Source organism: Bombyx mandarina, chromosome 04 (genome assembly GCF_030267445.1).
Source record: "Bombyx mandarina strain Sakado chromosome 04, ASM3026744v2".
NCBI lineage: Eukaryota > Metazoa > Arthropoda > Insecta > Lepidoptera > Bombycidae > Bombyx > Bombyx mandarina.
Window position 1 is genome coordinate 112,716 of NC_143211.1, and position 16,510 is coordinate 129,225.

Consider the following 16,510-nt stretch of genomic DNA (forward strand, 5'->3'; position numbering starts at 1 on the left):
GGCATTGTTCATTACGGTACGGTTTGGAACCTCTGGGTCTGCGGAGGGACTTTGGTTCTCTCTGTATTTTTTATCGTATTACTATGTTCCATGCGGAGTGCTCTGAGGAATTGTTTGAGATGATACCATCGTCTCGTTTTTACCATCGCACCGCCCGCCACCGGAGTAGAGTTCATCCATGCTACCTGGAGCCGCTGCGTTCATCGACAGTGCGTTTCCAGAGGCCTTTTTTGCCACGTACCATCCGGCTATGGAATGAGCTCCCTTCCACGGTGTTTCCCGAGCGCTATGACATGTCCTTCTTCAAACGAGGCTTGTGGAGAGTATTAAGCGGTAGGCAGCGGCTTGGCTATGCCCCTGGCATTGCTGAAGTCCATGGGCGACGGTAATCACTCACCATCAGGTGGGCCGTATGCTCGCCTGCCTACAAGGGCAACAAAAAAAAAACGGTTTCTTAACGGACCTGGCACAGCACTTACTGCTCCCGACCATACTAACCAGACCGTACTCCAGCTGATTTCTGTTTCTTTATTTTGGATAATTTTTTACAGGGAAATGTTTACACTTTTTTGTCTTTGTAGCTGATATTTGGGCGCCCCGGCTAAAAGGTGGGAGCAATCCTCCACGCAAGGCTGAACTTCAGCTTTATATGGGCGTGAAATACCGTTTGGCTCTGTTGTAGATTCCCATCATTATTGACGCCACTTTGCTTTGCCCTTCAAATTTCTGCGATATTGGACATATCTCAGAATGCCGACCCCAAGTATCCCAATACTCGTAAAAGGTTGCCAGGATACTCAGACGTCAGACGTAGAGGAAAAGTTTCCAAACAATGAAATTCCAGTGAGCCCATGAAAATCGCCTTTAAAGAGTTTATGGAGTCCAGTCTCCAAGATGTTCACAGCAGGGACCAATAAATTCTTTTTTAAAAGGCAAAAGTGAGTCGACAATACTGGCCGATACTTCGATTATTTAAATGTGTTTTGAACTTTTCTTTGAAAGCGCGAGCTTTTATGTAAAACGAGAATTCCACAGGTGTGGCCCAAACATTTAAGTCGCTGGCTCAAGAACTGCGTACATAGGTGTATTCATATTTAATTTATCTAATCCTAGTAAAGTTATGTGCAAATCTATTGTTCATCCATGTTTGTGTCTATACGGCTTCAGGTGGTCTAACTGGCAGTGTACAACCGCAGCCACCAATGAACTTCATATAATATGTCTAATACTCAATGCCGTTAAATTGAACTTGCACAGGGCGGGGGCGGAGTGCGACTGCTTGAGGAATACATAAGCAACTGCTCGGGAACACCAGCTTAATAATTATATTCATTGATATGTATTTATTTATTAGTATGGACATTCCTTTATGTTGAGGACACTTCACGTCGAGCGCATAAAATAAAACGAAACGAAAATATGTATCTAGTTGTTTTACTTGATAAATAAAACAAACAGCATTCAAGAAAATTATGATCTTTATTGATATCCTTCTTGTTGAAAATACCGATAAGTACAGACATCCTAATATGTATTTACATTACACCTAGTCGATGAAGTGGAACACAAATACTATGTGGATACAGTTATATTTACAGCTTACATAAATATACATACAGCTCAATATCCTTCAAGTTAATTTGTTTTAATTATGAAACTTAGCAATTAATTACGACATTTAGTACTACTCCATGTATTAGCTAATTAAGATGATCTTATATTACAATTTTATTTAATTAGGAACATAAGATGAGACATCGACAAAACTAGATACATACATACACATAGTCGTTCCAGTTTCCGTTCACTTCATCTCGCTACATTGTAACTGAAACTACTTTTAAGATTTCATCTCACGTTCATTATTTTTCATGTCTCGAATACTTTAAATTGAAATTGACGTTTCTTTGCACACAATAACAACTAACAGTATTGTGAGATCTGGCAGTTTGTTTGGCTTGGTTATACCACCACCATCACGATAACAGGTTTATAGATTTTTGTCGGAAACACGAGGAGCGAAGTTATGCCAATTGTTTTATTTGGTTGAATAATTTTTCTTTAGGTTTCAACGTGTAGTAATGGTAACTCCTTAAACGTCTAGCGTCTGTGAAAGTGCGTAAGTGTAGGAAAATAAAGGAAATTTTCCAAATGTTATAAAATAGTTGGCACCACCTGTCCAGGACTTGCTGACTCCGTGCCCGTTATTTCATTATTTGTGATATCTTTCGTCGCGATTCATGGAGAAGAAAATGTAAAAGTAGTTTCATTTAAGTCTACGATCCGTAAAAACTGAAGGAACTGAACCTGCCCGACCGGCCGCTCGATCGAGCACACAACTCAACACTACTCAGACGTATGTACGGTCAACATTAAGCGAACCAACTTTGTACGCTACACTCAAGTATTGGTACAGCATATTCATTTTATATATATATATATCAATATGTATAGTACATACATTATTTTCGAAATATAAAAGTTCAATTCAATTCAATTACGCATCACACAACACTACAGTGACATTTATTAGATTAAACATTCATACATATACTTAATACATACATACATTTTAAAAGTATTTCATAGGTATTGATGTGTATTGAAATATGTGTTTTACGTAAACTCAAACTAAATAAAAGTCTCTCACATAGCCGAAATGTGTCACACTTTATCTCTCACAGGCACAGAGCAGGCTGCACTGTACGGCGGCTCCACGGATTTGGCAATTATTAGTGTTCGTGATCATCCCAAAAAGTTTGGACAAAAATTTAAGAACTTGACCAGAACATCGGATTACGTAACCAACCACAAGATCACCACATCCCGCAATATCAGTTACATTTCAACTGTAAGATTTGCTTCAAAACGAGCACAAATTACCTTATCTTGAGAGTGATCAATAAACTGACAAAAAGTATTCCAGGAACCGAGACTCGTTCAAAACGTCACATCGGGACTTCGGGAACTTTCCACGACATTTTAATTGTAGTAAGTCACGCGAATAATTCTCAGAGCTGTATACTTGGGGATTCGAGCTACATTCGCAATCTGTTAACACTCTTGGTGCTCTCGACACTGTTACTGTCGATGTCAATATTTGTTTGTCGAGTATTTCTGCTGTGATGAGTATGACAGTATGTTCATTTGCTTATGATTTTACGAACTAAATACTCTACAACAGAATCGACTTGTTATAGTGCATGTAGCACAGAGTTCAGAGAAAATGCAAGATGTTTCATTATTTCTGAATTACAAATTCAACACAGGTTTCAATTATAATCCAACATATTATAACAAAAATAGGAAAAGGATACTAGATAATTGTTACGACTTCATGGTGAGTGAGGTAGGTAATAATACTTTGTGACCAAGAGTATATTCATTAATTATTTGCTACTTGCAGTACAGATTTTACAGCTTGGAAGCAAAGATAGTCGTTTAAGAATTTTGAAAAATATATGACGACTGCTGGCTAATGACATAATCACAACAACGCGCCTCAGACACTTGCATAGCACAATGAATGTACCAATGGATTAGGTAAATTGTGTAAAGGTATTATATGGATGTTCGGTGCGAGCGCGTCTGTTGTCCACTCATGTTTATAGGTACTTTTGATTTTGATCGCTTCGGGTGAGTTTTAATTCTAATATTGAATACATTATGTGACAGACACAGTGAAGCATTTCAGTTGCATTAGTAAATCAAATAAATATTGAGGAAAAGTATAATTTACATTATCTAAACCGTCTAAAGATCAAATATTAAAATTTACACCATAACTTCAAAGCACTAAACACAAACATCGCGGTACGTAATAGCCACACTTGCGTGACACGCGTGCATACATGTGTACGTGCCGTATAGTTTTATCTTGACGATCGGTAGTGGTGGAATCGATGACACGCTCGGCGTGGCCGTGCTGTGGACTGTAGACTGTACGCAGCGCAGGCCACAGTCCATAGCACGCATGCACATCGCAAGGGTTTCTCAAACTATAGATAGAGACTGACCGATCATCAGACAAGACTGACACGGAGCACATCGCTACACACACTACAGTAAGGACCGGCTTACACAACTACTGTTAATCGTGTCTGTCATTTGTGTCACGTTAGAACACTTTGTGTCATTTAATTGTACCGTCCAACTGCTGCCACGACGACACGAGCCGGCACACGAGCGACACACGAGCGGCACACGAGCGACACACAAACCGACGGTCATCAAGAAACTCAAAAGCTTCTTTTGTGCCAGACGAAGACTCGACCTTTTCCGATGTTTTTGTGTGCTGTGCGACTTGGTAGTAAATAGTGAGACCACTATTGAGGTCTTTGGGGATCCTCTCATTGAAAGCCATGCTCTATACGGAGATCTCTTGTATCTGAACTCGTTTTTTCGGTGGAGGCATGGTACTCGACCTTTCCTTTAGCTCTGACTCGCTGCTGCGCTGTGAAGTACTTCGACATTAGCTTGGAAAGTGTACATGTATTAATGAAATGCAATTTGTTCTTTAGTTGGCCCAAGTATGGAGATGGTATTATATGTCTTGTGCCCACCCGTGCCCCAATAGCATCAAGTGTGGCTCTGGTGTGAGAGAGTTCGCAGACTCAAGCCGGGTACACACTGCTATTTTTGCAGTTACTTTGAAAATTATAAACATCTGTACGAAAATAAGTGACTTATTTTGTTCCCATTTAATAATATAACATTGCCATTGACACGGTCGATGATTACGCTAAGTCCCACTCCTTACTTTATCTGTGACCACAGGTTTAACAAAAATTACTTTTATTACTTTTAAATCAATGAACACTACTATATCTCTGACATTACCTTGAGAGTACTCTTCCGCGGTGACGTCACTGTTGCAGGGTCACTGTTCAGAGAGTCTCCAGCTCGGCTATTGCTGCTACCTGAGAGACCAAATGTAAATAAATAAACTAACCGAACGAACATTTCGGAAAATGTGTATACGTTCCTTAGGAAAGTTTATGGACAATGAAGACCTAGAAATCTAGTTCATTATTTACAGTATGTACCGAAAGACGTTAATAAATGGATTCGAAAGAATATGATACGTACAATAAGATATTATTAGATAATTATGTTTTATGTCTATTATTATTGTGTTGTTGCGGCTTTGATTTGAAGAAAAAGGAAAAATATATGAAAGAACGAAGTCCAAATTCGGCTGCAGTAAAATTTTACTATGCACAAACAGAAAGTATTTGAGCACGGTGTGCAACTAATGAGCTTAACAATGTAGGTTAGAACCGTTTTACGAGAAACACTGTTGCTGTCTAAAATAAAAACCGTCTACAAAGGAAAGTTCTACACGTCTACACGTCTACAGTTCCGTTACAAGTCGCCATCACTTCGCAACTTTATGGATGTTTGCGCAAAAAAACCGTTTCACTCTCCGTCAATTTCATAGAACCTTCTAGAAATGGCAATTCTCTACTTCTATGGAACATTAATTTACGTACATTGGAACGTATCGGAACGATCCCGCTTGGCAAGAGTTCGCTTAGTCTGATTTAACATTCCTTTGATAACGTTTCCGTTTCCTCTGATTTACTGCGTTTATAGAGCAGAACTTTTGTTTATTGTACTAACACTGGTTCAGTTTACTTTAATTTTTCCATTTTATGGGTATACTATGTTTGTGGATTCACATAAATAATGTTTTCCAGCTGCTTAGGTTTGGATTGAATGATACTAAATGACATGGGCATGGGCTTACGAATATTCTGCGTGAGGAAGGAATACTATGGCGTGTTAAAATATAAACGAAGAACAGTAGCACACTTGGGTTAGAAACTAGACAAAAACCTTAAATAGTAAATCTAACATTCAATTATTTTCGTCTTTTTTATCTTTTCGATACTGGTCTGAATATAAGAAGAAAGATATAAACTGTAGTATGTGTATTCTATAATACTGAGATGTTATTTTAAGGAAGATTTTTTTTGTTGTTATTTGTTATTCTTTTGTTAATGCACCTACCATGCATTATCTCTGCACCACCCTATGGTCGACTGGAAGAGAATGCCCATGGCATTAAGTCCGCCTGTGTACAAGTTTTGTTTTGTGCATAAAGTATAAATAAATAAATAAATAAAATGATTGTATTGTCATCGACTCGTCATGCATGTGTAAGTTTTCAAGTTAATCGGATCTAGTCCATTATGTACCTACCGTATGCTACCGTTGCACCGTGAATTGAACATTTGAAGATTATGACGGGCGGGACTTTATTGAGTTTGTTCTATGCGCGTGTCGCTTAAACATCAACGAGATTTTTGGTTACCAAAGTTTGATAGATGTGGTTATCAGCTACTACGGACTGAATCGGATTTTAAGCAATCAAGACCTTATGTTGAAAATGTTATAAATATAGATATATACACAATGTAAAAAGTAAGCCCACTGAGTTTCTCGCCGGACTTTCTCAGTGGGTCGCGTTTCCGATCCGGTGGTAGATTCTGCGTAGCACTGCTTTTGCTAGGGTCAGTGTCAGCAACAACGTCAGGTTTGAGCCTCGTGAGCTCACTTACTCGTCCGGTAACACTGACATAGCCTCTCAAGGCTCTCAGTATAAAAAGAAAAAAATAAGTGCAAAGTAGCAGAGTACTGAGGACCGGTCATCCAGCACTTGCTACACAACGCCGTCCGCGCCTCTTGTAATTATATATTATTATTTATGTTATGATAGTGCTTCTGCGTACTGTTTTGTTAGTCAGCTTAGGGTATAAAGTATCTCGAAGTTCGAATATTGAATTATGAATATATTCAAGCAGCTTCCGGGAGTCAATAGCGTCTGTTACAATTAATTAATTTGTAGTATTTGTATCATCATAATATTTTCTACCACTTTACTTCGCAGTTTATGTGATGATGATTATATTAAATGCTGATGCCTATTAGCGACGGCTACTACTTACCATCGGATTCGGACATCGAAAAAAAACATGGAAAGTTTTTCATATACACTTTATCTACCGTGTGCTTTGCAAGAACACAAGTTTTACACCCAATAGGTCTAGGTAGGAATGTACGAACCGCTCTAGTCAAGTAATATCAATAAAATATCCAGTACGCTCAATTAATTTCCCGGTTGGGAACCTCTGACCAGCGGTCGCCAGTAACTCTGCTAGTTTACGACGCCGCTAGAACCCCGTCCACTCGCAAAATGAGCATTCCATTTTTATGTGGCTGTGAACTGCGGGAGCCTCCGACGAAACGGATCGGTTTTGAAAGGGCGCGATTCTATTTTGGCGAGGCAATGTTTATGGCTGGTTCTGTGTGGCTCTAGATTGAGTTCGGAAATTAAATGAACGGAACTCGTCTTGTTCGTTCACTTTCCTTGACTCTAGAATAGGTTTTTTATGTTTTTTCGCACGCTTGCAACTCAATAAAATATATAGACTTTGCACGAATGAGCTACGTGATCACGCACGAGCTCTTCATTATCGTAATTAGCATGTTGCTGAGCGTCATCCCTACTTCTACAACAGTACAACGCCACTAAACGTAGACAGCTAGAGACACGACGGTGTACATACATCCTACTCCTACCTTCCTTCATAACACACTTCAAATAATAACTTGATAAAGAGGTGGGTACCATAATAACTATTTGTCATTTTACATTCGATTTTTTCCCTTCATAATAAATAATTTTATTTATGACTTATTGTAAAATCTATTAAGAAAACTAAGTTGCGGTAAGGTTTTACACAAATTTATTCACCTTCTCTCCTCGTTCTCCTGTGACTACTTCGGCGTCTTCCTCTCTGAAGGTAGATTCCTGCGAAGACCAGCATATTGAGGGCCAGCAGGAAGCACCCAGCGCCGACTGTCACGCCCAGGGCTATTGTGTAGCTGTTATCATACAAAGTAATAGTATTAGATCAATAATTGATTACTTGTTCTGTGAAGTCGAGCACAGTAGAAATTTATTGAAAACTCTTTTTGGCGAATTGAATGTAAGTTTGATTTTAAGTAGACTTGACTGTCTTTACATTAATAACGGTTAAAAAGTACTCAGAACTAAATTTAAAGTATTTGTTATCCTTCCATAAGTATATCGACGCTTGAAAGGCAAACATGACTAAGCGACAATAACTGCTTTGTACATAACTGATAGGCAATAACCATATTCGATGCGCAAAAAATATATATTTCTAGGTCTATTAAAATCATTTCAATCCTACAGCTACTAGCTAGATTCTACTACAGCTAGATTCGTTAAAAAAATTTTGTTTTCAGATATTTCAACTTTAAATTAGTCTACTGTAATGTTCACGCATTATCGCTTAGTCACGTTTGCCTTTCAAGCGTCGATATGTATATTATATTCTTGTTCTACTTCTTTCTATATGTACATGGACTCGTATACAGTATACTCGCTTCACACATTAGACTGAATAGAGCTTTGCACTGTTCAAAAAATCTGACATTGTACCTCAACGTATAGCACAACACAACACAAGTAGCACCAGATGCGCCGAATGTACAGTCCCACAGTGCAACAAGTTTTGTATCAAACAATAGGAGTAGCAGACGTGAACGCGATGTTTTTAAACTTCTTTACCCTCGTTTAAAATACGTGTCCAATTTTAATTTACGAAAACTAATAATTTATCTCTAATTTTCACTCCAAACTTTTTGTAATTAAAACCTAGACAGGCAATTAATACCGCCCCGTTTTCGGAATTAACCTGCAGACTCTGCAGCGTTATTCTCAAAAGACAATTGATATTCTCCTCAGCATCAGAAGTTGAGTTATGGCAGCCATTATTGGCGAGTGCCAAGTCCAGTTAATTCCTCGACATCTCCACGTCATCCATTATCGTTATCTGGAGGGATTCAGGAAAAAAACGGCACAACTGAGAAATGGCCCGCATTACCGCGTTTTGGGACAAAACTCACGGGGGTAAACACGAAGGTAAACACATTAAGGAAATTACAAGTTCGCTCTGTAATGCCACGATCCATCTTGCCCCGTGTGGGGTTTCGTGTGACGCGCATGACGCGATGTATGCACTGCACCGTGGGGAGGTTTGGTATTATGAGAATTAAAATAATAAATGTCACACGCTTCAGTCGTGTCGACTTGTGGATTTAATGTTCAGTTGTGAGCCACCAGCGCCCTTAGTAAACACGAATAACAGTTGTTAGTAACAGTGCAAGTCTGGTTTTGGTACTTGCAATATTTTGTGGTTGAGTATAGTTGATTCAGGTAATGAAAAGCTAATGAAGTGCCGAAAAAGGAGTCCGGGACACTATGAATGAAGACAAATATGCGTTTGATAAAACACCTACATCGTACGCGCTACGCAATCTGCAACTCTATTTGTCATTTTATATAATTATATATGTTCAAAAGAACAACAGAAAGCGCTGTTGACAGATTTTCGATGGACGTATTTTGTGCCCATAATTTTATAGTTGTAAAATTTAAAACACAAGGATTACTTTCGTTACCCATTTTTCTTTGCGGAATTGTATTAATGATATGTTTTATACCTTCACATCTAATCACGCTATCAGTCAACGTGATATTATAATATTAAAAACACTTACCAATTTCTTTTATCGAAAAAGTACATGCAAAATTAACGTGAACTGATTCGCGAATTATCGCGAAGTATTTGTTCGCCCGGAAATTTAGAAAGACAAAATTCTGTTGGATATCCGAGAATAAAAACAAGTTTAAATTAAACTAAATCCTAATCTATCCTGTTCTAGTGATCTCACACAAAGCTAAACGTATCAAAGTAGTTGTTTTCGTCGAAAGTTCAATGCATACAAACTTAAGACGTTCAAAAGTGATCAATATATCATTGAGCAAATTAACTAAAGAACAAGATTCCTAGTGCTTCGGAAAACTTCACGTAAGTTCCAACAAGTCAATACTACGCGAAAATATTTGGTTTAAATAATAGTTGGAAAACTTTTATCGAGTTTCTCCTATCAGTGGAGTTACGTTGTAAGCAACAGGAAAGTGCAACAATGCAACATGTCTAAACATCAACCAACACATTTTAGGAAAGTTGAAAGCTTTAACAAAGCAATATACAAACTGTGTTGTAGTAACTTCTGTTCTACTTATTAACTTAGCAATCGACTTCGTCTTGGATCGTCCATCCTCATTGTACTTTGAGGTCTCTTGAAATCTAAATTATCCGTACTCATGCTCATGGGCTCAACTTGAACGAATTTGCTAACACTAGCCCTAGTGAGAGCAGTGATTTACAGAAACTACCACCGGATCGGAATCGCGACCCACTGAGAAGATCTGGCGAGAAAATCAGTGGGCTGTGTATATGAGTTAGCTCAATCACCAAACCCTTCTCGAGGACGGTGATCGGTGCTTGAGGGGCTAAAAGCACCAAATGAGAATCCGGGGGTTCCGACAAGACATGTTTCGAGCGACAGCGGCTTTGAGTTGCCCCGTCGTGGCGTCGCCTGGGTCGGATAGGTAATTAGCGGCTGACCCTGTGTCGAAGTAGCATTCTGACGCTACCTTAAGATACTTATGTACCTATCGGTTCTAAATTTAGATCGTCGTGAAGGTCAACATTCCTCACGTACTACGGTGCTCCAAAGGCTATCTTACAGAAACGGGATTGGATGACCTGGAGAGAGTTTATATATATAGCACTGGTGGTGCACTGCTCTTGTTGTGTATCGGCCAATAACTTTGCCTTTCTATCATCATCAAAAGACAGGGCTTGGCCTAAGGTGCTGAGCTCGCCTATACGTCCGGGCAGGCGCGTTACAACAACAGAGCCAGAGGGTGCCTTACCATCTACGTTTGTATAAAGTCTAAGGAGCAGGCCCAACTGATCTTGCGATTGACGAATTAGTTTAAACTCGCATGAGGTTGAAAAGAAATCTGCTGGAATACAAATTATTCATACATATACAAATACGAGTCAAACTTTGTATGTGACAGGAATCGCACATATTATTATGTATGTATCTATCAAACAATCAACAAACTTATCTTGTCTTAGTTATTATTTTTTGTATTAGTTTTTTTGCTAAACTGTATTATTAGATTTGTAATTCACGTAATAAAAACAAAAACAAATTAATAAAACAAAAGCCAACGTACCAAAACAAAAATCCACAAATTTCATATGAAATTACGAAAAGTTACCTTGCGTTTCGTCGGACCGTGAAATTCTCGTTTTCTTTCTAACAGATACAATACAATTTACAAAATCTCATTTATTATATTTTGTTGAAAGTTTAATTTGAGTTTAGCATTGTTCATGTTTGTGTGCAAACGTTCAGTTTGTTTTGGTTTTGCTCGTGTCGGTAATTAGGCGTCTGCCAGCTGCTTGCGAACGAACGCAGGCCACTAGATCGAGCACAAAATTAAAAGGAGAAAACTTCATTACTTTCTTAAACAGGGTATGTAAATATACGAACATCTCCAGGCCAGGGAATGAGGTCGTGGAGACAAAATCAAATCTGCCGAATTTACTGTGTAATCAAAAGTCACGTATTTCTGTCGCTTTCAAGAGTTAGACAGCCGTGTAAGTAATACTGTTGAATCTGGACCTCGACTAGGTCGTCTCAAATTGGGTGGCGGAACTCATCCTGTTGTATCCGTCTGGTCATTTTCCTTTCTACGTCAATAAATATCCGATGAGTACAAATCCGAGTATTAGTGGCGTGACAGAAGTATGTGAATGAAATGTGATGTACATGTAGAATTTACTACATTACAGTGCACTTGTTAATTTGCAGCCGATACTTTACCACAGCTGCGATGTGTTTGGAATAAGGTGATTTATGCACAACCTGTACCTGTAATATTGCGAGTCTAACGTGAGTGAGTCTTCTTTAGGCGTGGGCTGCAGGGAAGGGAGAGCCGACAGAGCGGGTCGCGGGGAGGGGGAAGGCTCGCACTCCTCTACCTCTGAAGAATCTTCTTCTGCTTCGGAAATTTCTTCATCATCATCCAAAGCTGCTGTAGTTGTATAGAGCTCTGGGAAGATCTCTCCTATGAATAAAAATGGTTTAATTATAATACCATAATGTAAACTTTCATCAAAAGTTGTAGTAAAATGTTCTTCTTGTCGTCACTGTCGCGTACATGCGCACTCCGTGGAAGTCAAACCAGGATTGCAAAAAATAGTATGATGATTGAATTAGTAAGCCAAGGGTATCGCTATTATAGACGGACAACGGAGAGGCAGTGGTTGTACGTAGAATGAGTCAATGTCGTATATTCTGATATATTTACGTTTTAAGCATTAAATTATTAACAAAAGACGATTGGCCTATTATCAAGGAAGATACTTTATTTCGAAAGTTCAAGAGTGCAACATTTACTCCTGTAATAGAATATAATTTCTTAAAGGGCTCGGACATTTGTAAAGAATAGACAGACCTACTCGTCTAATAATACAAGGATTTTTTTGACAAAAGTAAATAATGTGAACAAAGACGATGAACCAATCCTAAGCCTTAAAGGACATATCGTTACAAAAGAAAACCCTATCTGTAACGCACGGTCCAGTTGACCTCAAACGAAACGTACTGCGCGCGAACTTTGGGTCATCCACAAACTCGGGATACTTATAAAAGGAAACCTCAAATGAATGGCCCACACGGCCTATTCCCGACAAAACGGCTAGGGACGTGACGTCACTCAGTTCGATGCTACACTATCGACGACACACAATTTCAAACGTCCACAACAATAAGATGGCGCATGGCGTGAGATATGAGGCCGTAATCTCACTGTAGTAAGATCACTGTACTCTACGAACTGGGTTTTACTGTTGAGATATACCTACAAGGGAATACCGTGCTCACTAGGTTATCTCGTCTCAGTACAACTGGGACCCAACATGTTAACGTACATGACGAAGTACACATTTGTTATGGTGATAATAAAAACGTGCTTAACATTAAATGTGTATCTATACATTTATATGCACCCGATGAAATAATTAAAGTAATGTAAGGGTGTTTGTTTCCCAGCTCTAGCACAACGTGTAGAGGTTTATATAGATTAGTCGGGTACAAAGGAACGATTGTTTCGATCCCGACGAGCCCAAACCATTGTTAACTAACTAAACTAGAAATTAAACAAAGACGCCACAAATTAGGGACAGATCTCGGCTGTTTTCATTGTTTAATGCTAGTTTTTAATTGCCTAGAAATGTTGTGTTTTTAATTCAAATCAGTACTGAATAATTTCCTCAATCGGTAGCCTACTGCTGTGGAAGGAAACTGTTATTTTATGAGAAGGAAAAATATGCGAACCGTGAGTCACAGTGAACACGTTACACTACAAGCTGCTTAGTAGTCGCAACTACAACCTGTTGTCTCAAAACAAGCGGTGGCATTCGTCTTTACGTTCTGGTAACAATGACAAGCTCGTCTACATTTTTAAACAACCTAAAATACCCAAACTACCTCTATGTATTGACTTTACGTAAGTTAATGATAACAGAAAATTTAAAAACAATGATTCATGTCCAGGATCAAACCTGGAACGTTTGATACCAGCACCAGCACCAGCACAGGTAGCTAGCTGCAAGCGCGCTCGTACTGTATAATTAGTAAGCTTTTCATTTCAATTCCCGGTATCCCCTAATCTAATGTTTTAAAACTAAATTCATAAAGCTCATAAAAGCACTTCACAGTAAACTTAAATCCCTGGCAAACTTTAAATTCTCAACTCGCGAAACCATTAAATTCCCTCAGCCTTAAAACGCACGTCAGATCGTTCCAAGAGTTAATGTTCCCGGCAGTAACTCAGGCGTCTTGTGAACAAAATGGCGGCGGTACATTGTGGTGGCACCGACCCGTAATGGTGGGCCGAGCGTTTGCCTCCTGATTACCTTTTGTTATTCAGTCGACGATTATGCCGAAACTGCTCCTTTTATTGCTTAATGAGTGATTTGCTTAAATCACTGAAGGTCTTTTTCAGAGTCATATTATTTTAATATTGACAAGGCGTGAAGCGTTGATCTAAATACATTTAAGTTGAATACATCCGGTAATCTCCTGATGCCAGGTGGGTCGTAAGCGGGACAGCTCGCATTTGGAGAGTTCCGGGTGCAAACTAAGACTGCTCGTACAAAGGCAAGTCTATTTATTATGATTGCATTTAATCAGAAGCTTGATTTTATAACTTCTTCATACAGACAGACAATCAGATGATAAAGAGACCATATCCTTTGGAGGAATGGACCTAAAAAAGTGATTTCGAGCAGCCATTTATGCATTTAAAAAGTTACCTATTCAATTATATTAGGGCATTTCATTAAACGACAAATACTTTAAATTATGCAGTAATCATTGAATATTAAATATGAATTTGAATATATGTGTACTTAACTACGATAATTCCGATTCAAGTCGGTACCAACACCTCATGTGCGACTAATCCTAATGAGAATCTTAATAAGACTGGTAATGTTTGGATCAGCAGATTAGCTTAAAGACACTAAACGTACTGAAGAAAATCATGGTAGATGAGTGCGGAGAGCTGGCAGCGTCTACTCGTGTATACCTTTATGTCAATCTATATCATTCTACTTGGAAGAATGTGGTAGTTATTTCAATGCCATTAAAAGTTCATTCCCAAGTTTTAATGTAAACATTTTCACTTTGTATTACAAGTTTGTTGTTACATATATTATGTAATAGTACTACAATTTAAAAACCTTCACAAAAGTATTAACTATATGTAATCTATTTAGTTTTTTTTTTCACTGCTTAGATGTGTGTACGAGCTCACAGCCCACTTGGTGTTAAATGGTTACTGGAGCCCATAGACATCTACAAAGTAAATGCGCCACCCACCTTGAGATATAAGTTCTAAGGTTTCAGTATAATTACTACGGCTGCCCCACCCTTCAAACCGAAACGCATTACTGCTTCACGGCAGAAATAGGCAGGGTAGTGGTACCTACCCGCGCGGACTCACAAGAGGTCCTACTACCAGTATTTCATATAATCACGCTTGAACTATGAATGAAGTGCAACTTTAAGATAAATGATTATTGCGTAACTGAAGAAAGATATTGTTATCATTGAGGCAAGGTCGCTTTTCAGGCGTTCCAAAGATCTCATTAGAAATGTCAATTTTTACATTCTAGATACTTCCAAATTGATTGATACCCGTAGACTTCAAGGATATTTAGCTCCGCGACGTCAAACTTGACGTCCTGAAGTTCGGTTTTAGCTTATAAGAAACACAAATGATACCGCCCGGGTTATAGGCTCGTCCCGTCGCGGCGTCGGCGGCGTCGGCGGCGGAGGCAGCGGTTAATGAGGGCGTCCCGCACACCGCCGGAAATGGCACTAATGGCGCACGATAATAAGACATGCCCCATTCAAACGGCGAAACGAACGTGAACCTATTTCCATCAAGCATAAGTATTCCACCTGGTTCCTTTTATGGCGGATAATTTGAGGGGATCGCTGTTTTTCTGGTCGTTACGACCTTAAAGTTCTAAAACGCAAATTTGGTGGCGATAAAACAGGATCGAGTGTGTCGTTAACGCGATCGTTATGTGACACGGTTTAAATCGAATGGCCTATTTATGGGGCAAGCCGATATTTTTTCAAGTTAATGCCTTAAATTGAATATCTGTGCTGCGTGTTAGCAGTGTATGACTTGACCTTAGTAAAACTACAATTGCGTCCTGAGCACGCCAAGATCAACAGCGTCCAGCAAACCGATAAATTGTTGTGCAGCGCTCATTCGGTTCAATTTTAGGGTACTCAGTGTACACGGTGATCCGGGCTGTGTCCTGAGGGCGGTGCTACTTACAAGTACGGATCTCATTCATGTGACAATCAAAATCGTACTTCTAATCGTTTCGCACAGCAGATGATTAATACTCCACCGGAGTCCTCGCTTGGTGTACCGCAAGCGACAACGGTCTGAGTACTTTTTTTCATTTGAAATATTAAAAACTACTACAAAATCTTCAAAATTTCCAACGTGATTTCTGTTAAGGTTCTGCTACAATCTAAGGGATAAATAAAGTACCTATTTGGCATTTGAATTGAGTCTCAGCACATTATTACGCTCGCCGAGTCCAGACAGCTTTCAATGTAAAGCAATTACACCTTCGGCCTATAGCTATCGTATTATCCCGATAGTCCACTTGATGATTAATTATAGACACAATACTCGTAGTAGCAATTACAATGATATATCAGTTTGTAAGCGCCCGACCAAACAACATGGAAACTGACGACGTAAGATATAATTTATTACGTATCTAAAGTTGGTGTTTGCCTTGTATTCGCGATTTCTGTCATTCGTTATCTACGCGAGCACGGTTCACCTAGCCTTAAGTGATTACACTTTTTTTCCCTTCCTAAGCTGATAGCCTTGAGAGGCTATTTCAGCGTAACCTTAACTAGTAGGTGAGCTCACGGGGCTCAAACCGGAGTGATGCTAACACTGACCCTTGCAAGAGCAGCTTCGCACAATCTACCACCGGATCGGAAA

General features: G+C 39.1%; 1 protein-coding gene across 2 annotated transcripts in view; it reads right to left on the minus strand.

Annotated features, from left to right (window-relative positions):
• Positions 1 to 1,460: 1,460 nt before the first annotated feature.
• LOC114252127 (neuroligin-4, X-linked) overlaps positions 1,461 to 16,510 on the minus strand; it is a 92,482-nt gene continuing 77,432 nt past the window's right edge. The window contains exons 12-15 of one of the 2 annotated variants that reach the window (XM_089740421.1): positions 11,833 to 12,028; positions 7,760 to 7,890; positions 4,840 to 4,919; positions 1,461 to 4,448 (exon numbers count right to left, since the gene is read on the minus strand). In XM_089740421.1, coding sequence (XP_089596547.1) covers positions 4,350 to 4,448; positions 4,840 to 4,919; positions 7,760 to 7,890; positions 11,833 to 12,028 — 506 coding nt within the window. In that variant the 3' untranslated portion in view covers positions 1,461 to 4,349. Of the gene's footprint in view, positions 4,454 to 4,839; positions 4,920 to 7,759; positions 7,891 to 11,832; positions 12,029 to 16,510 lie in introns of both variants that reach the window. The other variant, XM_089740422.1, reaches the window with a different exon arrangement.